General features: G+C 39.6%; 1 protein-coding gene across 3 annotated transcripts; it reads right to left on the minus strand.

Annotated features, from left to right (window-relative positions):
* Window positions 1–420: 420 nt before the first annotated feature.
* Window positions 421–26,629, minus strand: paqr6 (progestin and adipoQ receptor family member 6). Of its 3 annotated transcripts, none has more exons than XM_022746369.1 (8): window positions 26,464–26,629; window positions 13,191–13,462; window positions 10,895–11,022; window positions 10,532–10,737; window positions 7,544–7,670; window positions 6,285–6,381; window positions 5,707–5,851; window positions 421–4,325 (listed from the first exon to the last, which is right to left on the minus strand). In XM_022746369.1, exons 1-8 carry the CDS (start codon window positions 26,522–26,524, stop codon window positions 4,060–4,062), a joined length of 1,302 nt encoding a protein of 433 aa, XP_022602090.1. In that variant the 5' UTR covers window positions 26,525–26,629; the 3' UTR covers window positions 421–4,059. The 3 variants fall into 3 exon arrangements, with proteins under 3 accessions (XP_022602090.1, XP_022602091.1, XP_022602092.1); XM_022746370.1 differs by lacking the exon at window positions 26,464–26,629 and adding an exon at window positions 21,907–22,037; XM_022746371.1 differs by lacking the exon at window positions 26,464–26,629 and adding an exon at window positions 15,666–15,724.
* Between the last annotated feature and the right edge of the window lie 855 nt (window positions 26,630–27,484).

Raw genomic sequence — 27,484 nt, forward strand, 5'->3', positions numbered from 1 at the left:
AGCTCATGATTTTCACCATCATTTCAAGGCTGCCTGAAAAAAGGCATCTCCTCCGGTGAACAAGTGGAACAACCTTAAACCAGTGGTTTTCAATTTATGAAAAAAGAAATCTGCCTTGAAGGCCAAATATTGGACTAAATTTCTTGTTAGACTGACCTTTTTTTTTTTTTTTGTGCATTCACCCAGCTGATCAATCTTTGGGGAGTCGCACACTGTTGATGAACAGCAGATATATAGGAGTGCAGAAGGACACGCTCTTGTTGTGCTGCTCTGCCCTCTGCTGGTCACGCACACACACTGCTCAGACTCAGACTGGTGCTCAAACGAAGAATCTGCCAACAACAATACATATATCATCAATTTTCTTTCTCCAAAGACAATAAATTTGAGGATTTTGCACAGTTGTAGATAATAGACATGATTACAAGTTGCATATCTTCATGTGGTAAGCATGTGTGTAACAGTAGAGCTGCAACAATTGGTTGATTTAACATTTAGTCAATTGACTGAATTAATTGGCATCAAATACTTGTTTAAGTACATTTTTTTTAAAATGCCAAACACTTCCTGGTTCCAGCTTCTTAAACATCAGGAACTGATGAGAAACAGAATAGTTTTGGGTTTTGGACAAAACAACATTTAAAGAAATCACAGTTCTTTTTTTTTCTTGGATTTTATACACAAACAGTAAAGAAAATAATCATTATTAACTGATAAGGACGATGCAGTAGATCGTATATTGGCTAAAATTCTGCCAGCTGAAAGAAATCGGTGTTGAAGTAGTACAAATGTAAAATTGCATCCAATTCGATTTCAGACTCTTGAAATTATTACAGTGACAGTTATTACATTTATAAAAGGCTTAATTTATTACACAGATCTAGTAGAACAAAGTAGCAAATTACAAATTATACACAGCAAAGAACAAATAAGTATGTACACATTTTAAGAGTAGTTTATGGTCATTTCTGTTTTTGCAGATAAGGAATAAACATTATATCAAAAGAAAAGTTGCATAAAACATTTTTTTTTTTAAAAAGGCACCAGTAACTCTTTCAAACACAGTTTTTCCTTTTTTTTTGACACAGAAATGTTGTTGTAACAAATGGTTCATCCAACACTCGAATTTGCTCTCGATTTCACGTTATCAAACATCCTTCAATACACTATTAAAAAAAAAAGAAAAGAAAAGAAAAGTTTTCCTGATAAATACAACCTGCATCAACTTGTCCACTGAGGAGAAAACCAACAAGGTTTAAAGGACAAAAAGCCTTCAAAGTAACAGTGATCTGGTCTGGGGAATTTCTGGATTTGTAATTGATAATTTATTGATAACAAAATAAATATAAAACTGCAATTCATAGAGGCAACGTCAGCTTTGACACCGAATGAGTGAGATGATAAAAACACAAACAGCAGCTCAGAAATAAAAGGAGTTTCCAAACTAGTTTGGGTCGATAGGAAAGAACCACATCATAACCCAGAAATGGTGCAATTCCAAGAATCAACAGGGTCAAACCGAGGAACGCTGTAAGATGATGAGTGGAGAGAAAATAAAAATCAATCAACGCTCGGCGGGAGTGGAGATAAAACAAGAGTCAGTGGAAACCACATGAGGGTGAATACTCTTCTGTTTCGTCTGCGACATAAAAAGGGCGACAAGTCTTTTTCTCTACTGTGCACACGAACCTTGAAAACATCTTTAACAATGCCCCACTATAAAAAAGTGTGCGTGTCTGTGTGTGTGTGCTCTTTGTGATTCTAAACATTCACTCTGCGTCCGACATTTCCACTTCAGCATCCAACATGCACCTGCACCCGCACCTCATTCCCATAATATCACATACATTCCCCCTCTGATTAAACGCTCACCAACACATATAAAAACAGGTTTGTGTGAGTGTGAGTGTGTGTGTGTGTGTGTGTGTGTGTTAGACACGTGTCCCCCGTGCATTGTGTGTAAGAACTACTGGTGTTACTGGTGGAATTAGGTGTAAATATGTGACACTAAATGCTTTAAAAACATGTTTTATACAGATGAGGCTTCCAAGCTGTTTGTCAAGTAACATGAGCATTTGTGAAATCTGTACCTACTGTGTGTTAATGCTACAACAGAGATGTTTAGTATGTGTGACACCCAGTTCCCTATTAAAAGCCATTAAATTCTACTTTTTACTGCCAGTCTCTGAACCACAGACGGTATATAAAGTACTACTATGGCTGCTATGACAATGTTATTAATACCTTATCTAATTTATGCATCCTATCAAGTCACTTTTGTCCATTAATAAGCCCTTGAAGTCTTAAGTAAAAATAAATTGAGATGGATCATTTGAACCCATTTGTGAATTGTCTGTTATCCTCTTTTATTTAGTGTTATCAATCATTTTCTCATTTAACTATAAAATCTAGACAAAACTGACAAATGCCCCGTCACAATTTCACAAATTTTTGTCCAATCAACAGGCCACAATCCAAATATTCAATTTACATTGGTGTTAAACAAATAAAGAACAGAAATATAAGTACAGATATCAATTACAGCAGTTATGATCAACTAACTGATTAGTTCTGGAGACCTATTGAAATAAATAAGGCTCAATAATGGTCAAAAATAACTTGATAAGATGGACTTTGTTTAAATGCGAATGATTTTTTTATTTATTAATTATTATACCTTATGTATAATAATCTGGCTGCCCCTGACAAAAGAAAAAAAAACACTCCATCTTCATTCCTATTTCTGCTCGTAAAATAAGCAATAAATATCATAAAATTCTATAAATAGACGACGCTTATTATTTCAGTGGTAAATGTAAACAACAGTCTCCATGGGACAACAAGATAACACAGTATATAAGGAGTTTTTATACTATGTATGCACCAAAGTACTGCAACACCACAAAACTCCCACATTAATATGACCCCAAACTATGAGTTAATATACTTTTTTTTTTCTCACAATTTCTCTTAAATTCCACCGATAGTTGTTATAAACCACAAGTGTTGGAAATTTGACTGGACTGAAAATATGTAAATTCTTCTCAACTCGAATTGAAGCCAATGATTTTTTTTTCCAGGTGTAATTACACGTGATAAATGTTCAGAATGGATCTTATTATATGTGATGGAAGAACAAGAGAAAATGGTGCCATTTGTTCAGAACATAAAAATTGTTGAAGACCTTCGGGGGGCATGAGGCCACTATAGCGCTGCCATGGAAACACAGTTATAAAAATGGTACCTGTCTTTTAATCACCACCGCACTGTAACTTTTTTTCCCCCCCTGTTGAGGGCAGATTGTGGGGTTCATAATTAGGTAGGCAATCAGAAAAAGAACCACACTGGCCTGCAAATCAATTCCAGTCAGTGCAGAGTGGAATCAATAGGTGGATATATAAGAGCTGGCAATCCAATCTGCATTATATTATGTAGAGATGAATACCGGTCGTCTGCGCTGCTTTATACCCAGAGCAACCACACTAACCAATTAGTCCAGTTCCAAAGAATATTTTCAAATAATCCTTAATGAAGTAAAGGAGAGTGAAAGGCCTAGTACACATCATTAACTCAATATAATCCCTGCTAACTGTGACTTTTAATGTTTCCAGTTTCAGATTTAAACTTGCACTTGTAGTGATCTACTATAAACACTATCAGTGAAGTGTAGGTCTACAATAAGGCACTTATGTGTTGTGTTATTACAGCGTGCTTCCTTCAACCCAGAGCCTTTCTGAAGCTTTCTCAGCCTCTGACATATAAACTGAATGTAACATTAAAAAAAAAAGGCTTCAGTAAATGTGACTGGGTCCTCAGCTTCTGAGTGAACACATGAGCAAATACTTCAGATGTATAACGTTAGAAAAATGCTTTAGCACTTAACGTGATGGATCAAAGACTTAATCTCTGAATGATAAAACTATCGGTGTTAAACAAGCACTACTGTGGACTGTCAACAGTCATCTCAAACACACACACTGCTGAGACGGACAAACAGCCCCAACCTTTCCTTTGGAAAGTGAATCAGCCGTTCTGTGGCTGTGGGTGGAAACCACGGCCTCACTGCTCCTTGCGCTCGCACGTCGATGTGTGCGCCTGGTTGGAGCTGCGGCACGGCTTCCACAGCAGTGGCGCGCTGAAAATACCTATGATGCCCAGGTTGAGGACGAGGCTGACGACCAGCGCCCCGATGGTCCCCAGGAAGGAAGGCATCGCTCCGTGGGCCACGAGCAACGCCCTCCGCGACGTCATGTCTGCTATCACGCCCTCCATCTGGAAGTGGGTCCCCACCACGGCGCTGACATGGAAGAGCTGGTGGCTGTGGCCTGAGTGAAGGACGAAGAGACAAGATTCAGTCAAATGAAAAATGAAACGTGCGCACAGCTTCATTTTTCACTTCACACACACACGGACCAAAACTTCTGCTTTCAGTTAGAGAAGAAAAGAAATCAGTCAACAGAAAATGTATCTGCTACAATTTTCAATCAACTGTTTAAAGTCATTGATCAGGAAAAACACTAAATGGTAAACGTCTGTATTAGACATGAAAGATTTGATAGTGATTAATCAGTTTTGATGAATCAAAATGGTTGGAATAATTGAAAATACAAACTACATTATTAGCAGCGGGTTTCTAACCAGCTGAACCAAGTGTTGTCCAATATTTACTTTTCATCTCAGGCTCAGCTGCAACAATTAATCATTTAATCAATTGGCTGATCGACAGAAAAATAACTAGCAAATATTTTGATGGTAGACTTATCAAGTGACTGGCAGACATTTACAAGCTTCTCAAATGAGCAAATTTTTAGAAGTCATTTATAAAAGTGAACTGAGTCTCTTTGGGTTTTAGTCAGTGGAACAGAGCAGGCTAACTGAACTCTGGGGCTGTGGGAAATTATAAGGAGCATTTCTCACCATTTTATAAGCAGCTGATTCATTGAGAAATTAAATCAGCAGATTAAATCAATAATGACACAGTCACAGCCCTAATCAATGTCTGGTAAAATTCAATATTTTTACTAAATCAAAGTATAAAACTCAGTCACACTAACAAGCATCAGTTCAAGAACTGAACTTAAAACCGTCTTGTTTCTTCTGGACACTGCAGCTCTTCCTCTGTATTTGAAAGCGTGTGAACCTCGGCCAGACTTTTGTAGACAATGAAACTTGTGTGAAAGCTCACCACAGTAAACAAAACAATATAATAATAACCGAAAGAAACAGGCAGAAAAAGTTTAGAGAAGTTTACACGCTATCCAATCAAAAGCTTGTTTGATACACGGCCATTGTTTTGTGTCAATTGTTCAGTGGTCAGCAGGGAAAACATTCAAGAACAGGCAGAGACAAAAGACGGCAAAAATAAAAGTTACAGCCCCATGTGGAGAGTAAAAGCTTTGCTGATTACACTGCTCATTTATAACAGAACATGCTGTTCGGTATGTTATTTTTGTTCCTAACCTGCACGTTCTTTTTTCAAACTTTGTTTGATAAAGTTACACCTGATCACACTTGGGAGCTGCCTGGTGGAAATGTGATCATGCACAAATGCACTACAGCTGCTGGGGATAAAACATCTTTCTCACATGTATTTCAATTCTTTTCTCTTTCACACACTGAGAGGAGAAGGTGACGCATTCACAGGGTTTTTTGAATATATTTCTTCTTGCCGGTTACAACCAACAGCAACATCCACGAAGCACATACCAAAGTAGTCGAATCGCCCTGGGGCCAGCCTCTCCGGGAGGTGGGCGGTAAACAGGAAGCAGGTGAGGAAGGCGAAGAGGAGGTGGTAACAGTGACTGGACAAGGCGTCGCTCGGGCTGCAGCTTCCCCCACAGCACAGAAGGACCTAAACAAAGACAAACAGATTTGAAATGAAATATCTTCAGAAAACACCAGCGATCCACAGATTCTTCTTGGAGTCATTCAAAGGAAACATTAATATTACAGGTTACATCATTGTTACAGCATCTCTGACCTGGTTGAGGACAAAAACTCAGGAGTGACTTGTGTATTGCGCAAACTAAACATCACAGTGATTAGAGGAATTAACTGATGGCAGCAATACCTTTGTATTAGATTAGGAAAGGAAATCAGTTCCTGGGTTACAGTGCCAAAGTCCTGCTAGAAGTATTAAAACCTGGCACTAATCAGCTCTGCGCTTTTACATAATAATATTACAAACACATAAACCAATAAATCCTGTGGCGTTAAAATGCAGTCAGTGAAGAATGCAAGTTTTAATATGTGGACAACTGCAGACCTGCATGACCAGTACTCACCCTGTAAAACAGAGGGACAGTGTCAAACATGAACGGGACGACGAACGCCCCTGTCCTTATAGCTTTACTTCTCTGTGGGAACTGCAGCTCCAGGAACCTGTGGAGACAAACAGAGGCTGGTACAGAAATGCCAACTAAGGCTTTGTGGTAATATCAATATATCCACATCAATATCAGTTTAAACAAATCCAGTACTAGTCGGTCTCTACTTCTTAAACAATGAAAGTTAGTCTTCGTGTTTCAGCATGCAGTTTCTATTATGTAATCAGGGTTTCTATGCAAGCTCAAGCTTTGACCTGTGACCGAATGGTTGCAGTGGGTCACCGTGTCTTTAAGAGCTGCTGAGACTAAGAGATTTTAATTTGTCTGGGTTTCAGCGGAGGGTTTAACGGTCACATGACGCTGAAAATGCTGTTTCAGGGACTTTTCCATCCTGGAGACTGAGGGAAGCACTACAACCGTGGCATAAAGGAAGTCACGTTACATAACGTGCGTGCGCTCTGGAGCAGGTTTTCTGCAAGGACCTCTCTGGATTTGGCTGCATTCATCCTTCCCTGTACTCTGACCAGTCTCCCTGTCCCTGCTGCTGAGATGTAACCCCCCCCCCCCCCCCATAGCAATAGCATGATGCTCAAACCACCAAGCTTCACCGTAGCGATGCTATTAGCCTTAGCAATTCTGCCCAGAGAGTTCAATTTTTGTCTCATCACACCAGAGAATTTTTTCTCATGCTCTCAGAGCGCTTTAATGCCACTGGGGAACTAAACAGGCTGTCAAATGCAGGCACTCTAACTCTTAGCAGCTGTTGGGCTCTTGGTCACTTCCCTGACTTCATCCACTTCACAATTATTGAGGACACTGTGCTCCTGGGAGCACTCAACACTTTAGAAACATTTTATTTACACGGCCTTGATCTGTACCTCACTACTATTTCATCGCTGAGGTCTACAGAGAGTTCCTCGGACATCACGGCTCGGTTTTTTGTCCCGACATGCAGTGTGAATTGTGGGACCTTGTATACACAGGTGTGTGCTTTTTCTCAACTATGTCCAATCCATTCAATTTGCCATACGGAGGACTCCAATCAAGTTCGAAACACATCTCAAGGTTAATTAAAGCAAACAAGATGCACCTGAACACAATTTGGAGTTCCACAGAAAAAGGTGTGAATACTTTCTGTAGCCAAAGTAAGATTCCCACAAATCCAGAACTGAAGAGTTTGAATTTTCTATGCAAGCCTGGGGGAAGCGCCGTCTCACCTGGAGTAGCAGGACAGGCTGGTACAGAACAACGTGTTTCCAATGGCAATGGGGACAAAATGTTGATGGAGGAAGCTGTTCACCCAACAGTCTGGCATGACATAGTAGCCGTAGCTAATGGCACAACCTGAAAACAAACACACAACATTATAAAAACGTGAAGCGAGTTGAAATGAGAGTTAATGTAATTCTGTCCAGCCTGCCCCGAGTTTTAAAGGAGCGGTTTTTGTATAAGCTTTTAGCTTCCTGCACAAGCTTTTGTTTACTATTCAGGTATGTCTAGTATATGTGGGGGAAAGTGTGTTTGTGTATATGCAAACATATTTGTGCACACATCATATCTTTTATAATAATTTTATTTTAATGTGCAAACAATAAATACAATTTGAAAACTAATGGTTGTTTAAAAGAGATCGAAATCTGTTTTTCAAGAGACAGAAAAGAGCATAAAAAGCATTTAATATACATTTAAAAACACACCAAAATTTGAAAAATATACTTACACTTACCCATTTGGGTATTTAATACCACGACTTGTAGATTGCAGTGTCTTTTCTGATACAACCACTGGGAGTCGCCAAATTTCAAATTCTGGACATTGTGGCTTTTAAATTTTTTAATCTTTAAAATAATTTAACATAAGTAGTATCCGCGATTTTAGAGTTTGTCTGTAATTAAAAGCAAGGTTCTGGCCGCTTCAAAGCTGTTCAGTGTACTGGAACAATCAAAAGAACCATGGTGTAGATGTTATCTTCTTCCCTTGAGAGCATCTGCATGTTTCAAAAGACTCCGCTCATCAAAGCTCAGCCTCTGACTGCAAAGTTTGTAAAAACTTTTTGTCCTGCAGTGAGAAAACACTCCCGCGGCTCCTATCCCCGAGACAAACTTTTGAACATGAGAAACTGAATAAATCTTGGCACTAAGACGGTTTGTGGTAGATTAAGAGTCTTTTTGAAGAGGCCCTGAGTTAATGTTGGTTAATGTTGCTGGTCTGCAGGTGGGATCTTATACAGTACGATTCATACAGTCATACGTATGGTTGGATTGGAAGATCAAGAGCTAACAACGTACATCGACACGGCTTGGACTACATGTACTTGCCTGAAAGGAGACAGACACACAGTGAGGAGGAGATGCTGCAGAAGTATTTCAGATGACCACTTGTGCAACAAGCTCTGAATTCTTACAAGACAGATGTGTGTGTGATTTTTCTGTATAAGTTTGTGCACAGTGACAAGGAAATATTATTCATAGGAGGACTGGTCAGGAGGCCAAACAAACAGTGTCTGGGGCACAGATGAGCAATGAAACAAATCATTTCTCAGGAGGGAGGCAGACAGGAGAGATATTATTACTCGTGGTATGGAAATCAAACATGCCCTGATCACTTCCAGCTGACACTCACAGCGATGATAAAAGGCAAACAGGCGCAACAACAATGCTTCGAATGACCTGCTACGTCATTTGCCAGGCAAACAACATTATATAGGAGGAAAGAAATGTCAGATACCAAGTCGGCTTTCATCTTTTTTCAACCTGCTGAATCTCAAATAATAATCATATTAATGCTATTAAGATGTTTTCTGGTTTCAAACGTTTCAAGGTTGCAGTGTGAGGAAGAGCACCAAGCTCATTCTACATGTCATATTCAAAAGGTGCTTTTCTTTCTCATCACATTTTCCATTCTTTGGATGGCTGACAATACAAACACATTGCGACTTCAACATTATGAAATCCAGCTTTTCACTGGAGATTTTCACTTATTATTGTTATTGTAAACGAGTTGAAAAAGTATAAAAAACAGAAAAAACGAACCATTGCTGAGGCGTTGGAGCGTTTGGATTCAGCCCTTCATGTGCAAAAACGTTAATCTGACTCATTTTTTAACAAATCGCCCACATACATTCAGATCCCAGTTTCAAAATAAAGCCGATACTTGGCTTCATACTTCAGAAGACTTTTCCCGCCGCCGGTGTCGTCGTCTAACCAATGACGGACACGACTGCTCTGCATCTGGCTTTATCTTCATTTAATAAACTTTTCTCATACATATTCTTGTTTTTCATACAGTAACAACTGATCATTCCCCCCATCCATATTGCACATAATTAATTTATTTATCACTTCCTTTTGCTTGAACTTTCTTTATATTTTTTCTTCTAACCATCTTATTGTTTTGCACCAGAAAACCAAAGCAAACTGCTCATATGTGAAAACCTACTTGGCAATAAATCTGATTCCCTTTAAAAACAGAAATTCACATAACTGTGATGTTAGAATTACCACCTCACCGTTGTATGCCTCCGCCAACCAGTTCAGTTGTAGCTAATGAGCATGTGACCTTTGACCTTTCTAATCTAATCAGTTCATCTCTGAGTTCAAGTTAACGTTTGTACTATATTTGAAGAAATTCCCTCAAGGCGTTCCTGAGACATCACGTTCAGGAGAACAGGAAGTACTGTACGTATCACAAACTGCCGTCCGCGTGAATGCATAAAAATCACACATTTACACTGATTTTATGTCCATGTGTTCTTGAAGTTTGTTGTAGTTCTTCTGCAGCTAGAGGCTGAGCACAGTTTACAGTACAAAGGGTTTCGTGATGTTGCAAACTCAAGAAATCTCCTTTGATAGAAACTAAACATAAAAATGGGAGAAAATGCAAATGAGCTGCTTATTATGCACTAAACTCCTTCAAAATACATAAATAAGAACGAGAAACGATTAAACTTCAGTGTTTGCCCTGCACATAGCATTTTTAATTCATCAAGATTTTTCTACTACTGACTTATTTTATCAATTTCTTTTGCTGTTGAAAATAAATCCACGCGCTGAGTAGCACGAAGCACTTGTTGTCGTGCTTTATCTTGCTCATGGCCAACTCAACACCATTCGCTTAAGGAGCTCAGACAATCACTCACTTCTCTTTGAGTTCAAGATGTTCACTGGAGTTCTGCCGAAAACCAAAATCTCTGTCTCAAGTCTTACCCAGGCTGTAGAGGCTGAGCGCTCCGTAGTCAAAGAAGTAGCAGATGTGGCGGGACTCCGGAGACATGGTGCTGAAGGTGTGTGCGCAGCTGGAGGTGAAGGGGTAAATGCAAATGAGCAGCATGTACACCAGAAGGGGCCAGGTGTAGCTGTCGGTCAGGAAGTTCAGGGTGGAGCAGAGGACACAGAAACGCCATAGGAAATACCTGGGACACAAAAACAGCTTTGTCTCATTCCTTATAATATTAAATTCAACTCAAAGCGGCTATCAATGTGAAATAGTTTGTTAATATAAGACATATTAACTGAACATGTGACAGTGACAAAGTCTAGAGAACTTTTTTATGATGTTTTTGCACACACCATGTTGGCAAGAAGTGGGTCCAGATGTTGATGGTCTCGTTGTTCATCTGGAAGCTGCTGAGGACGCAGTCCAGCGCTGAGCTCCGAGGGTGACGGTATCCAGAGATGATGCTATCCTCCCTGAACACCTGAGGACCAACCAAACAGTCCAGGTGAATGATGACATTGTAAAAGAGTCTGTTGATCCCTGTGGGGAGAAACTGAGTCCTCTCTACCCTCACTCTCTTAATTTCAGTCTACCTTACCAACCATCGTACACTGACATCGAGTGGAAAACATGTTTCCTTGGGCCACAATGTCTCAGGCTCTAAGTAGATGTGCAAAAAAGGAAGATGTGAAGATAAACAATGACAACAGGGTAAATATTTTCCCAAGCAGGAGAGATCTGACATCTACTGCACTGCAGTATTTCACTAATTGAAGTTATGCTTTGCAACTTTCAAGTCTGATGGGATCTGTGAAGTGAGGAAGTACATTAAGCTGAGATCTACTTTAACGTACACTGTTGTATGGCCTGCAAAATAAATATGTGCTCTTACTTTATCACTGACTGGTTCATCACGTTATTCTACCCATACTGACTTTAGATCAGATTTTACATTTGCCGTGGCTCCAGGTAAAAATGTAGCCGTAGCACACATTTGCATTTACATTACAGCAGCAACACCTGTTTGTCTGGAGCACAAAGATGCAAAGCTGGAACATTAATAGGAGCAACGAGACAAAGAGAAAAGACTAATCTGCAGAAACAGAAACTCAAATATTTAAACTCCACAAACAGAAACTCAAGGAGACGTATTTTTTGTACTTGACACTAAAAGTGTTCACTGGAAACATGACGTAAACAATAACCACTTATCACCTGAGATAACATCACCACAGCAGAGCGGACGCCTGCCAACAGCGACGCATGAACTGCCGCCTGTTGACAGTCTGTCTGCCCCAGTCAGCTCCCACATTATGTTTCCTATTAATGTGTGAATGTTAAAAATCATGCGGCTTGGCTGGTGTGTGCATATGTACATTTGGGTGACGCAACAGGAACAAGACTTTGTTTACAGTAACTCATTACACATATCTGCATCAAAGTTGTTAAGTGTAATATGTATTATTAGTCGATTTTAAGGCAAAGTAAAAATGTAAACCATCAGAGATTTTGCTACAGAATTCAAATATGGAAGTTGTCCCTTTACTATTTTGGGTTGTGTTAAGCTATTGTGAAATATTTTGCAAAATACTGCACAGCAAAATGTCATCTACATAGATCTTCTGTTTCCGGTTCACAGAAGATTTTATCCCCATCAGTGATTCACCAGTTTACATGGGCAGATCTGTTATCTGCACTTTTGAAAACATGTGACCAAAGTTAATAGCACAAATGTTAATGTGTGCTACAGAGGAGTTACTCTACTGTACATGTTGAGGTGTTACAGACCGAATGTCTGCTCATGTCCTGACAGACAGACCTGCTACATTCCTGGCATTACATAAGAGGACTTTCAAGTATCTTGAAACATGCATCACAGACCATAATATCAGGAAATAAAAAATAAAAAAGGTACCAATTTATCCCATGGACATATCATTTCCTATTAATTTCCTTGGAATATTAAAGAACCATGTAATTTGATACTAAGTGCAGGGAGAATTATACACTTTCCAATCAAGCAATTGATTAAAATGAGTTGCTAGTGTAACCAAGACAGTCTTGAAGTCAGCAGGTCAGAAAAATATGAAATTTGTGAAAATCGTGTTTAAACTGACTTTTTTTATTTTATTTTTTTAAATAAAGCATTATCAAATAAAATACACAGAAAAAAATGTAACTTTAATTGAGCTCTGCAGTTTCTCTAGAATCCAGTGACTAGAATGAATGACAAGATTTGCTGGTTTTGTACCAGTGTACAAACGGCCCACACTCATCCAGTGTCCCTGTAGGCTTCAACTAAGAATGGTTACTCAACATTATAGAAATATTTCAGCTACTAAACATCACACCCTGAATAAACTTCAATAAAAAGGCAACTTTCTGACTTAATAGAGTCTAATTTGACAATGAAATCACCAAATAAAATTGTTTCTGTCTGTAACTTTCACTGCGTTCACTCTCACCTTTACTTGATTGTTGGAGCTCACAGCACCACCTCAGATCATAGAAAGCACACGACCTGTCCCATAGTGAGTCGCTAAGGTGGCGATAGGTTCAGCAGGTTGTTTCCCAAACAGAGAGTCACCACAGGAAGTTTGGTATTTACAGCAGGTTAAAGAAAACTGAACGAGAGACTTCCTTCCTTACCTTGGGGACCTGGTGGATGTCAAAGAGTTGGGGAAGCTTGATGCTGAGCATGTCTGTGGGCAGTCTGATGGCACCCCTCCCTCTCTGACAAACCTCCCTGAGTCTGGCACGTCCCCCACGACAGAGGACTAACCAGACAGGGTAGTCAAACGCTGGGATCCGGGCCCCTTGTCCTGGACTGTTGGGCTCCCATCGCAAACAGCGCCCCCAACCCTGGCTCCACCCACCGCCAACGCCACTACCGGCCCCGATCCCCCGCCACACTGGAAACACTGCAAGGACACACAATAAACACTCACGATCAGACAACAGAAGAGCATATCAATCGCTTCAAGGTTCTTGTGATCAGGGTCAGCGCTCTGCATGGTCAGACACCTGCTCACATTAAAGATCGGCCCCGTGTCATCTGCAGATCACTGAGGTCTTCTGTCCATGGTTTGTTCAGTATCAGGTTTATTGCCAAGTACGTTTTCACATACAAGGAATTTGCTTCTGTGTTTTGGTGCTTAGCAATAAACATAGAAGAAGAGAAAATGTAATTGTAACCAACAACAAAAGGAATCTGTGCCACTGAGGCTCTGGAGGTTTTGGCTTTTAGACTTGAGACTGTGGACTAGGTCTTCAACTGGTGACTAACAAAGCGTCTGGCAGTTAATTCTGCAATCAAGCTTTGTTCTATAAAGTTGTCTATAAAATGCTGGTTTATAAAACAGTGGAAAATGCCCATCAATGCTTTGGACTGTTTTACAGCTTACAGCTACAATGTTATGATACAAAAATCAATGAGATTAAGTTATAAATAACTGTTAACACAGGGTGTGTGTGAGGAAATGACTTCACGCGTTATTCAAAAAGGGTAAAAAGAAACCCTTCTGTCGTCCACTCATAAGAAAAGTCTGCACTCATATCCTTTCTGTCCTCATTACAATCAACTGAAAACCATCCGGCTTGTTGTGGTCTTCAGTCTGATACCAACAAAGGCCACAGACACAGATGCAACATATTGGATTTCTGAACGTTGTTTTCCAGGTTCGTCTTCGGGATGATGATTACAGTGCAAATCATGTATCGGCATTAAAAAGATTTTATGACAGAGTCCTTGAGTGTGATGTCTTTGTTGACTGGAGCTGACACTGAGAACAATCTCCTATTGTGGCTGCTCTTGAGATGTACCCAGACATCGATTTGAAGAATGCCTGGCATTGTCACATTGCAGTTGCCTGTGACAGAAAAACACGCATGATAATAACAAGTTTGTGAGAGCCAATATTACATAAAGCATTCCTTCTCGTGACAGCACAAGGGAAATGTCATCAGTTAACCGTCTCTTTCCCCACGTTTTTTAACTTTACAGAAAAAACCTTTGACAATATTACTCATCACCTTTGGACATTTGCACTTTGCACTAAATTACATCAATATAAAGAATTTACATAAGAGTGACAAAAACATGCAATTTATTATGTAAAAATATTCTCATTTTCCTTTGTTTCAAATTCATTTAAATAAACAAAAAATTTCTTTAAAATACTTTTTACTTCTATGAAACTCCACCCATCCTTATGCATTATAAGAACGCCCTGTGCTCAAATATCAGTCACATCATCATGACAGATATTATCAACCAATTTGAGCTTATCACAGATACAGCTGACAGCGAACATGCTGGCTGATATGCAACAGGAAAATGAAGCAGATAAAAGATACAGAATGAAGGAGGTGTTTTTTAATGTAATATGACTCAAAGCTGAGTGAACTTTAATGCTTCTTATTTTTTTTCTTTTCATGTTGCTTGATTCATTGTCTGTTATATTACTGAACTGCAAAAACATAAAAAAAAAAAACTAAATGAAAAGAAAAGCCACATAATTTGGAAATAGTGTTGCTATAAGATAACGTGTCATGATTCTTCAGCAGCTACATTGAAGGAATCTTTTATGTTATGAGTTTATGTTAAAAACAAATATCATCAGCCACAAACATCCAGTATGGTCCTGGCTCTACTGTGCATTACAAAAATAAGATAAAGCCTTCATGAATTAAATCAAAGTTATCTTATGTTCTCATAAAGCCCAACGTCTCTTTCTGTATAAACGGTCCTGTGAGATCAGGTTCCACTTACACACACAAACAAACTGTTCTGCTGCTCCGTCATGTCGTTAATACATCGTGACCGTCAGCGTAAACTGTAGGGACATTTTTAATTTGCTGCAATTATGCGTCTGTAACAGAAACCAGTGCAAGTAAACAAACCCTTGTCTTTCAATATACACAACTGGACATCACTGGTAGTGTAATCTCAGACTTCAGGAGACACGAATTCTTAAATCTAACTTGACTTTTACTGCTGTCGTTAGAGCTTAACCCCGACGGTTTTATTGACCTGCCTGCGTCTCATCAGAGTTTGGCCATCTCTCCCCAGACCTGACAGGACAAAGCATTTCCTGGCATCTCTCCTGTCATTACAGCTCATACCTTGAGGGGCTCCATTCTGGCAGTGTGGGAACAACAAGAGGCGACCTCCGCTTACTGCAACCCAGCTGCAGGCCCGGGCCTGTTAACTGTGACAGAGTGAGCTTTGTGGAGACTAAAGCCTTCAGAGCACAGGGGCCAAGGGATGACTGTTACACACTGCGCTGGATGGAAATGAGGCGCCTCACACTCACACTCTCGCACACACACACACACACACACATCTGCACGCACATAATATCCGACCATGGAGAACATGCACAAGCTCTCTGTGCACTAACATGCATGCACACTGGTACAAATCCTGCTTTCATCACGGCTGGAAAAAACATAGCAGCACACAAACAGCAACAGACAACAACACAGCTTGTGTTGATAACAATAGCTTCTAAAAGCCACTGGGTTCAGTGCAGTGTGAAAAAAAAGCTAATTTGAATTCAGATCATTAGCATCATGTGGTGCCAATGATTTGAATAGACAGTTTGAGATTTGGATGTGTTTTTTGCAAGCTGTGTAACTGATTTGAATTTTACTTCTATGCATGCAAAATCTGTTTCTTGTGCTACGACATACATATTATATATATCTATATATAGAGAGGGAGATAATAACTGGCTGTGAAAGATAAAACAGTGGGACTTTATGAAGCTGAACACAGCCGCCTTCGAGGAACTAAATAAGTCAAGACTATTGTTGCTATAGACGGTTTTTAACAGTTGTCTCAGTGTTAAATAGACATAACACAGACTCTCCTAAGCAATGACATCAGGACACATGTATGTACTGTAGCTCCACAGAGTTCACTGACCCAGGAAGTACGTCAGTGTGTCCTGTCATGCTGTCCAACTACATAAGTAAGAAATTGTGTGACAAAGTTGTACATGCTCTACTTTTAAAAGCAACCCCAACACATGCGCAAACATACAAACAGAGGTATTGAAAGTCCAGCAGAAGCCTGAGAGCATGAAAATGCTGTTCTCAACTTCAAACGCAAGATACAAGACAAGAAACAGCTTTCACTCCGAGTCAGAAGCTCAAGGCCAGAACCAAAACATCTGCACAACATGCTGATCCTCTAATAAACAAGAAACTGATAAGAGAGTGGCGTCTCTTTACAGCGGTGAACCAGAGAACACGACGACATTAGTTGGAAAACACTCCAGTCTGACAACTTGCATTAAGATGCAACTCCCCCAGATCATCCTGGACTTTTCAAAATAACTTGCTATGGATCCTCAAACCCGTGATGTAACAGTGTTGATGTGTAGCATCATACAATCATGCATAGGCCAAAAACACACTCTTCTTCACCCCACCCTTCTTTGAGGTCATCCTGCTCACTTGATGGAATAAATGAGTCACTTCTTGTCCTGAGAGCAGGAGGAAGTATTCACATGCTATAAAACACATGGAGTTAGGCCTGACACACACTGAAGCTGCCCCATACAAACATATAAGATGGGGTTGTTGAGAATTTGCCTTTCCCCTTTCCTAGTGTGAGTGGTTTATTAAATCTTGCATGCATCCTCCCCCGAAAGATGACATCCACCATTAGAAGCTGTGGTTTCCTGGAAATGTTAGGGTTAGGGTAATTGTGTTGCTCCTCCTGTCCTGTTTTGAAATGTTTTGGAATTTAATAACTTGATACGGTGCAGACCAAATATCCTGATATATAATATTGTCATGGGGGAGGTGGGAGCTCAGCAGGACAGACTGTGCAAAACTGCTAAATAAATAAATAACTGCAAAAAAGATGAGTTTGATGAGTATAAATGGATGTAAATCTTAAGCTATATATGGCTGTAACCCACTTGAACACCACTTCCATCAAAACACAAAGTGAGGGCACATCTTTTGGAAGACGGTGTTTTATTCCTCTGGCAGAATTACAGCTACTTATGGTATCTATATTGAAAGGGGCAGTGAAGCTGCCATGGAGGCTAAGATAATTTACTTTGTCACCAATCTGTATCTCCCCTGGTGACGCTCTGCCAGGTCTATACTGCTGCTCTTCACTTTTTGCCTGCAGCAGGCAAAACACCAATATTTGCTGAACCGGGGTCATGTGACTGACTTGGCTAACCAGGAGACAAACTTGGCCCTATACCCTCCTTTGGTTGGCCTGTCTGTACGTTACAGTTCGTTGTTCTAACATTGGCGAGGCATAAAAAATCCTGCATGTCCTACACTGTTAAACTAACGCTGTGATCGCACACTGACAATCACTCTTAAAGGAAAAGTACACTCAATATGAAAATGTCCAATTGTCATTTTTACACCGTTTTAAAAGAAAACAAGAGACAACATGTTAATTAGTGAGCCTTCGAGCTGCTGGGAGGGGAAGTGTGTTACACTGGGCTACACCAGGCTAGCTGTTTCCAGCATGTGTGCATCATAGGAACTAGATACCGGACTCAAAGATGGTGCCCACTCACTGGAATGAAAATTGTTTGCTTGGTGCATGAGCCAAAAAAAGTTTTCTGGCTTCAGGGTTTGCTTTCACATTGTGTTTCCCACTAACATATGCATTAACGCTTCCCCCGCTGGCACCGCCCACGCATTCCTGCTAGGCCCAAATACCTTACACTGAGATGACATCATGATAAAATAATGATAATGAACTAAGAGTGACAGCGCTGTATCTAGCTGTCTTTATTTATATATCCATGGTTTCCTCTCTTTGTGCTAAGCTATGTTAGCTGGCTGTGGGTGGTAGCTTCTTATTTAACATACAGACATGAGAGCAGTATCCATCTCATCTAACTCATGCAAAGGAAAGCAAATAAATATAAATATTTCCCAAAAGGTCAACTTTTCCTTTAAAGCTGAAGGTCAACACTTCAACTCCACAGTCATCGTTTCATTTAAAGCCCAGTGTGCTAGAGTAGAGCCAGAACAATCAAAAACATATCATGGTCTCCATACTTTCTCACTGCAGTGTAGACACAAGCAGCCTTTTTCATTTTCTTTCTGTGTACAGGGCGGCGCTCGTCTGCTAAAGGGTATTTACTCAGCACACATGGGGAAGAATTAAAGTCTAATAAGATGCAAGATATCTTATCTGACTGCTCACGTGATCAACAGCGACAACAAAAATCTCCTCCAGACAGCCGTCGTTACCTGCCAGATCTGTCTCAATTCTGGATTTACTCAAGAAACACTTCCTTCCTTCTTTCTCCTGGTCTCAGAAATTCTTACCCTAACCCTCGCTTGTGATTTCGTCATGTGACCTTTCTCAATGGACGTCTTTATTAGCCTGAGGCTGACAATAAGATGGCTATGCGCAGAGCATGTTGCCCACACAGATGGACACACGGTCCCTGTGCTGCGTCTACGTCAGCCTCACCTCATTCTTCTCCTTAAGCTATAGAGCATTCCACTGTCCTGCTGAAACATGCTCAGCCCAGGACAGCAGATAACAGAAATCACTGACTGGCCGGTTCACTGGTGGTTGATGCACCATCTTCTATTCACTACTTTTACATTTTCTTTAATTCAAGAGTAATTACGTGGCATGTTGTGATCATTCATTACGGTTAATTATCAACTTTCATCTATTAATCTGTGAGTATTTCCCCAGACACCATTTTCAGTGAAGAAATGTTATGTACAATGGGTTTCTATTTACTTTTGAGCAGCAGAGCTGAAAAGTGAGCCCAGATTCTTAGAGACAGACGCCTGACATGTGCTGCCACTTTGTTGGAGTATCTCAATGTGACGTCATACAACAGTTATTGAAAACTAAAATGATAACAAAGCTCAAAAATGTAATTTTTTTTAACAGAGCACATGTGCTTAGGTTGGATTTTTGCTTTAACTGCATTCAAGCTGAACACTTGGTCAATCAACATAAAACTGAATCATCAACCATTTTGATTAGATTAACTGTTATAATTCATTTTATCAAACAAAAATACCAACCATTGTATTATTACAGCCTCTCAAATGTTGGGATTTTAGGAACGTGACTAATAATAATACACACACTGATTTGTCCATTATTTTCTCAGGTGATCAGTTCATTAACTGGTCCAAAAAAAAGTCAGATCGAGGAAAAATGACAGTTTTTTTTTTTTTTTTTAAACTCAGCTATATTCAGTTTTCTTTTATAGACTAAAAAATTTTTTTTTTTTTTTTTTTTTTTAAATAATTGATATTCACACTTACACATCGTTTAATAATTAACTGGTTATTCAAATTATCAATATTAACTTTTGTGTCACCAAGCTAATCATTTCAGATTTGGCTTTTCTGTTTGTTTACCTGAATGTAAATCAAATATCTCTAGGTGTTTGACTTGTTGTCAGACAAAAACAAGCAATATGAAGATCCAGTCAAGTTTTATGTATATAGCCCAATATCTCCAATTTGCCTCAAGGGGCAGAAAGACTATCACCTGGCCACATAGTCACTATTTCCAGATGTTTTATAGACTACAAATGAATCCTCATGAGAAAGATAGTCATTGCATTTGCATCTTCCATGTCCACTCACTATATGACTCTTTGTGGGGAAACCCTGCACAAAGGAACAAACTCTAAACCTCGTCATGAGGCTTGTTTTAAAACTGCCCTCTTTTTGCTTTAAGTCTGAGGTCATGCTGGAATGTTTTTTTTAAAAGGTGTTCCTCCTCGGTCACCCCCTTCCTGTAAGTGTCTACAGTTCACAGGAAAAGAGCTGCTCAGGGTTATGTAACACAGCTCCTCATGTGTTCTTACAGAAAACAATGTATAACTACAAAAAGGTTTCTTCTACAAGATCAAAACGCTATCAAAATATCTAAATAATAAATGATTGAACCATGAACAACACCAAGACAAAACCCATGTCTGAACTCTGACAAACAGTCCAATCAAAGAGTCAGCATGTTCCTGCAGCACGTGACTGTTGGCACCATTTGACAAATAAAGGGAACATGATGTCAACAGAAACTAGTTTTAACTCATTGCTGATCAAGTATGAAGTTATAAAAAGAAAAAAAACTTGCTGGTTGTGTTACGTTGTGGAGACATGTTCACTCTTAACCCCTCCCCCGTTCTCCAGCATGTTTGTTATCCTCAACCCCCACTCCATTCCTGTACTACAGTACCTGCACCTGAATATCAATATAGTTTATCCTTGTTTGTGCAAGAATTTCCTGTTTTCCCACTCCTACTTCTTCCACACTTAATATTACACTTTCTCTAATCACCTGCAGTCAAAGGAGTCAACATGGTATGACAGGTTTGGCTACGAATTGAAATAAAGCTGCAATTAATGATGTTACCATTATCAATTAATCTGCAGGTTATTTCTTCAGTTACTCAAATATTCTATAAAATGTCTCCAAAATCTGGGGGAATTTTATCTTGAAAAAGGACTTTAACAACTAAGAATACAACACAGTTACAGATTAATTTGTTGTCGATTGACAAATCAATTGACTGACTATCCACTGCAGCTCCAAAATGGGACGGCTGTAATTGAAAGTTGCAGCAATTAGCCAATTAATCAATTAGTAGCTTCTTGAGCTTCTCAAATGCGAGAATTTGATGCTGTTCTTTGTAGTACATGATGGTATACTGAATATTTTTGGGTTTCAGAGTGCTGATTGGAGGACACCACACATTTTAAGACGTTACACTGTGCTGTTTTTTTCTGACACTTTATGAACAAAACAAGGCAGATTAAGCAAAAATGAAAATACTCATAATTAAATCCCAACTGTGTACTGGTGCAACTCTCGCTTTAACTGAACATTGGAAACATGAAAATATGTCAAACAAAATAAAAACATGTTCCCTTATGCATGCTCTGTGTGAGCTCTAAGCTGGGAAAGAGAAGTTTTAAATCCATGTGCTAACTGCTAACAATATGGAAAAAGCCAAACATCTCCAAGTAGGAAAAACAAACAGTCTTAGCCTGGACATATCTCCAGAGCAACCATCAGGAAAACACGGTAGTCACATGCAGCTAATTCACAGAATGACTTGGATTTTCTGTCTCCAGCCTTCAAACCCATGTGTGTTTCCCATTTCCTCTTCCATCCTCCTCTTTTACCCACAATACTTTTCCCAGGGCTTCCTACAATAACAGCGGCTTAAAAGCACAAGTTACCAGTGAACAGTGAGGAGACGCACAACAGCTTCTGCTGGACGGAGTCAAAGCTGCAAAACTTCGCCTCAACAAAGCAACGGTGGACAGCGAAGGAAAAACATCTTGTCCGCGTTTTTGTCACGCAAATACGTTTAGTTAGTCGACTTACCCCGACCCTCGGGCATGCGGAGATTCAAGGACTGCTCCTCGTGTGTCTCTGTGGAAACGCTAAAGGCTTTTCTTTTTTTGTGGTTCTTGGTGGTGTGACACTCAGGACTGAGAGTCTACTGTCTCCCTCCTCTCTCGGTGTTGTAATTGTGTGTCAGGTCTACTACTCAGCCTCCTTTTCTCTTGTCCCCGCACGAGCCAGTAAGAAGCGCTGCTCGGTGCTCACGTGGATCGCTGGAGCAACAACAACACGAGCCATGTGTGGTCCAGCAGGTCTGTGTGCGCGCGCGCTACTGGTGACATGACAGATATGTGACAACGGTTATTCGACGAAACCGAGCAGAACCGAAGTTTTAAACACAACAAATAATGATTTTGTAGTTTCTTTCATTGTCATTGGTTTTCTATACAAATAAATACTAGATATTCATGACAAATTCTTTCATTGTGAGTTCCTAGGGGATAAATAAAGTATCTATCTATCTATCTATCTATCTATCTATCTATCTATCTATCTATATCTATCTATCTCCTGCACAAGATGCCTTCATACGTTTTTATCATTTTATCATTGATGGATTACCAACTGAACCCTGTGGGATACAGGCCCAGGGGACTTCTGGGCTACAGCCACTTGTTTTAAAATGACATTAATATTTATTGTTTGAAAGCCACAGAGCTCAGTTAAAAGACACAAATTGACCATAAAGAGACACAAAAAAGCACCAAAAAAAGATGCCAAATGACAACTTAAAGAAGGTACATAAACAACCAAAAATATACAAAAAATAACAACAGAGACATGGAAAACAACCGCAAACAAGTCCAAAATTACCAAGAGACAAAAACCAACCAAACAAGCTCCAAACAAGACACTCAAGTTGGGATCAGGGAGAACTAATGATGGGCCTTTTATAGACTAAACAATCAGTTATTGAAGAAAACATTGGAAGACATATTGATAATGAAGATAATCCCTGGTTACAGCTGCTACTTTTATACTTTGCCTCCCTAAACAGGGGGGTTTAAGACCCCTGGGCAGTTGGCAGCTTTTCCCAGCTGGTGATCCAGCGCCATATATAAAATGTAATATACATTAATATTATATTTATTAGAATGGCTTCTAACACACTATAATGTAGTTGGATGGAGCTATAAGGACATTTTAAGTGTGTACATTATTGTAGGCCTACATATTTGTCAGCAATTACACCTCCTATGAAGATATATTTTAAATGATTACAACAGCAGCCTTATATTATTAAATACTTACATACTGCTTATAAATGCTACAGAGTGCGGCTTAAAGGACCACTGTGGGGGGAATTTAGGGGAATTTATTGGGAGAAATGGAATAAATATTTATGGTAAATTTGCATTATTGTATAATCACCTGAAACTAAGAATCTTTGTCTTCTCGTTAGCTTGGAATAAGCCCTTCATATTTACATAGGGAGCAGGTCCTCTTCCACAGTAGCCTGTCATGCTGCACTCCCATGTTTCTACAGTAGCCCTGAATGGACAAACCAAACACTGGCTCTAGAAAGCGCCTGCTGGGGATACTAAAGAGAAAAAGTCAGGGAATCATTGAAGTCATTAGGATTCATTTTCTAAGGCACTCTGAATGTCTGTGAAAATTGTAAAGGCAATCCATCAAATAGTCATTGACATATTTCATAGAGCTAGCGTGGGTAAAACATCTGTTCTTGAACGATTGCCCTTCCTGTCTCATGACATTGATGACCTCAGACCTCAACCCGCAACGATTACATTTAGGAAGTTACTCCACCTCACACAACAGAACTGACTAAACCTCTTGGATAACCAAATGTCCCCGAGGTTACAGGAAGTCCAGTTGCCTTTGACTTACTTCTGTCACATGACTTTGATGAATTAGAGCTTTTACATGAACCTGTGGGGGGCACTCCTTTGTCTCAACTCTAACCAGAGAGGACATCCTGTTTTATTCCGCACAGGATAAACATCCAGTTTTATGTCAACACAACTTTTCTATCCCATCATATCTCTGCAAAGGTCTAGTGTCGAGTTCATCCAAACCCAGACCAGTGTGACACAAAAGATAATTTATTCAAGTCCCACACATTCAATACAAGCCCTGATGACAGCACCGCTTCACCAAACTACTGAGACTATTTGTTTGAGGGTCAGCGACCTCCTCCCCTCCTCCCACTTCTTATAATTTTCCACAGTTTGTTTGCTTGATCATTAGCTTGCATTAAATTGCATGATTGAAACTGGACTTTATAAGGCTGAGTCAAGTGCTAGACCTTGTAGATACGATCTATAAACCAATGTTTTTGGCAAAATAAGTGATTGATTGATTGATGACAGCTGATAAAGTGTCATGTTCCAAAAAAGCAAATTAAAATACACCATTCACAGTCATATTCTGTGTGACAAATGACACACCCAGCCGCATAGCATATTACTCTGGATCCTTAAAATAACAGGCTGTATTATTCAATAGAAAAAAAAAAAACAACAAAACTTTATTGTCCCTGTGGGAAAATTCCACAGGACTGATACCGCCTCCTTTTGTGTAACATCAGTATAAAAACAAACTGTTCACAGTTCATTAAAAATTCAGCTGTTGTACTAAAATTATGGTACAAGGACATATTTCACAGGTGATGTCATCACTGTGCTGACTCCCTACTGGTGTTACAAAGTTTTTGTGATTACTTCTGGAGCCAGGACGAGACTTTGCACTAAGTCCTTCCTCCTTCCTTGATATCATCATGTTTGTGTTCTTATTGTTCCAAGATCAAGGTTTAGATACAAACATTGTTTGCTGTTGGATTTGAATCACAGGCGTAGATACAGCCTCTAAAATAAATAAAAGTAATCTACTATCAGTTTTAAAAAAGGCTTTTCAGTGATATACTTTTAATTATTAATTTTTATCAAAATAGCTTCAGATATTACACTTATACTATTTATCTATGGACTATTTTAACCACCCTTAGTATCTTAAACTGCTTTACACTAGTTAAGCTGCACTTGTTTGTTGTCTACTCTGTGTTTGTTAGTTTTTCTGACTATGTGTTGTGTATACACTGACGCTTTTACACAAATGACGGATAAATAAAGTTATTTTGAGTTTGAATTGTGTTGATTATTTTAGCTAGTTAGTAATTGTTAGTTAGAAATTTCAATAATCTAATTTATAAAAAAAACTTGTGAAAATCATCAGTGGTGGAATCAGTTCTCACTTTAGGAAGCAGAACTACAGTATAAACTATTCCAATACAAGTTCCTGCAGTCAAATCTTTTACTTAAGTAAAAGTACATCATGTATGTACTTACATGTAATTAACAGCATTAATTTATGCAGAATGGCCCCTTTCAGATTGTTATACTATTTTACAGTTTGTTATTGAATTTGCATGCAGGCTATTGATACAATAGTATTATTTTAATGTTATGGTTGGTCAATGTGGAGCTGTGGAGTTTATTTACCACAGGGTTGTTTAATTTATAGCAATGCATCATACTATATTAGTCAATTACATGGTTTGAAGGTAAAAAATATCAGTTTGCAAAGTGACTATAACCCTCAAAATGTAAGAGACGAAGAGTAGAAAACATGGAGAAAACTTCGATATTGTGCAGCTTCACAAAAGATAAAATAAGAGGAAGAGTAAACAGTAAAAAAGAAGAAGCATTAAAACTAATAAACCATTTTTATGGGGACTCAGGCAGATACTGACACAGGATGCTCCAGCAGACACTGAAAACATGCGCATACAAATTGCGTCACAGTATGATGAGCGGTTTTAAACCCTGTTAATTGTGTGGACTTGTTTGTCGTGTTGAAGTAAGAAAACACGAAGGTATCTGCTGTCCTCAAATATTTCGCAAGTAATTTTTTTTTGGCAAAGACATTCAGTTCCCATAAATGGGAGTGACGTACGGGAGAAAGTACACACGGGTGTGAGGAGGGGGAGTGGGTCTGCTGGACCATTAGACAGTTCAGTCACGCTCGGTGCAACTGCGCTGCTATATGATGAAAAACTGCTGCTGACACACAGAAACCTGGTCTGACCTTTCAGCTTTCTGTGTCCAATCGGATCATTGCAGACAGATGAAGCGATTCCGGAGCGTCGAAAGGAAAAAATACTATTTTTTTTTTTTTTTTGATTTGGCTTTTTTTTGGGGGATGAAAAAGTTATAAGTCCATCCTTATACTCCCCAGTCTGGCCTGTCCCTGTTGTACTAAACACCCGCCTCTCTTCCTCTCCCTCCGCACATTCCTGCAGCAGACGAATAAAAACAATACTGGACCCTCCGATGTCGAAATCCCTCCCTCAGGGCTGAGACTTTTTTTCTATTGGATGTGGCAAAGAAAAGAAAGCTTGTCTTCCCCGATTGGGGAGACGAGGCAGAGAGGACAAGAGCTCCAGCATCATTAACATGGGGGCAAACATGGACGGCAACGAAATGCATGAAGAGATATTATGCAAGACAATGACCAATGAGATGCACATGTGCAAGTCCAAGCATGTCCAGAGAGACAAATAAAGAAGAAGTTACTTACACATAAACTCCAAGCAGGCGAGGCATTTTCCCACTGCGAGCACTGACCCCTGCATGGACATTTCTCAGGCAGATCACAGGCACTTTTAACTAACTTATGAGTTTAACTAATTTGTTTTGTGCATGTTTAAACCTCTCATCCTGTCTCAGCAGCCTTATCCGTCCACTCCAAGATCCCTGCAGCCCTACAGCTTCATGGGCTCCCAGAAAGAGGATTTTGTTGGGTCAGTGAGGTTTCCCAACCCCCTTACCCAGCAGAAAAAAAATGGGCCAGCACCAATGCCAGCCGTCTCCTGTTAGGGTGGCACTGACCCTGCTGACTGGGGATTGGTTATTCTGTGTGTTCGGCTAGCGGTGGGCATGGGGCCCGGGACAGAGAGGAACACAAGAGGTGGAAGAGAGGGAAAAAAAAAAAAGGAGAGGAGAGAGAATGGCACATGGAGACCTAGTTTTAGAGAAGAGGCAGAGACAGGTGTCTGAAAAGACTCGAGGAGTTGACGGGGTTTAGGTCACTCAGGTTCACTGTAAGGATTTTAGATCGAGAGGCTGCACCTAACTGCCTGATAAATCACTTACATAAGTTCAGTAATTTACTGTTGTATTACATCACAGTGTCATTTTGTGTTTCACTGCTGTATGTATTAAGATTTGTGGATTAATCTGTTTGAGAAACATTCAGTTGAATAATCCTCGTATGTTGAGTCGGCCCTTTAATGAGATTTCTGTTTTTGGTACAATTTATAGAAAATGCATGGCAGCTGAGACAGAACATATTTCTCTTCTTGAGTATGTGGAAGTGAATATTATCATTTTTCTTGTGTGCGTACCGGTTGTCTACTGTCTTGTGAGCTAATCAGTCTACGAAGCTGGGAAACTTGCGACACTCATTAAAAAAAAAAAAAGGTCAAAATCGAATCAGTGCAGCTGAGGTCAACACTGGTGCTTACTTTTCCCATAATGCAGTAGCAGCTTTCATTAGACTCTCCATGCCTGATAAATGTCTGTCAAACTCCACAGCCCCA

Source organism: Seriola dumerili, unplaced genomic scaffold, assembly GCF_002260705.1.
Source record: "Seriola dumerili isolate Sdu_G_001 unplaced genomic scaffold, Sdu_1.0 BDQW01000104.1, whole genome shotgun sequence".
Lineage (NCBI taxonomy): Eukaryota > Metazoa > Chordata > Actinopteri > Carangiformes > Carangidae > Seriola > Seriola dumerili.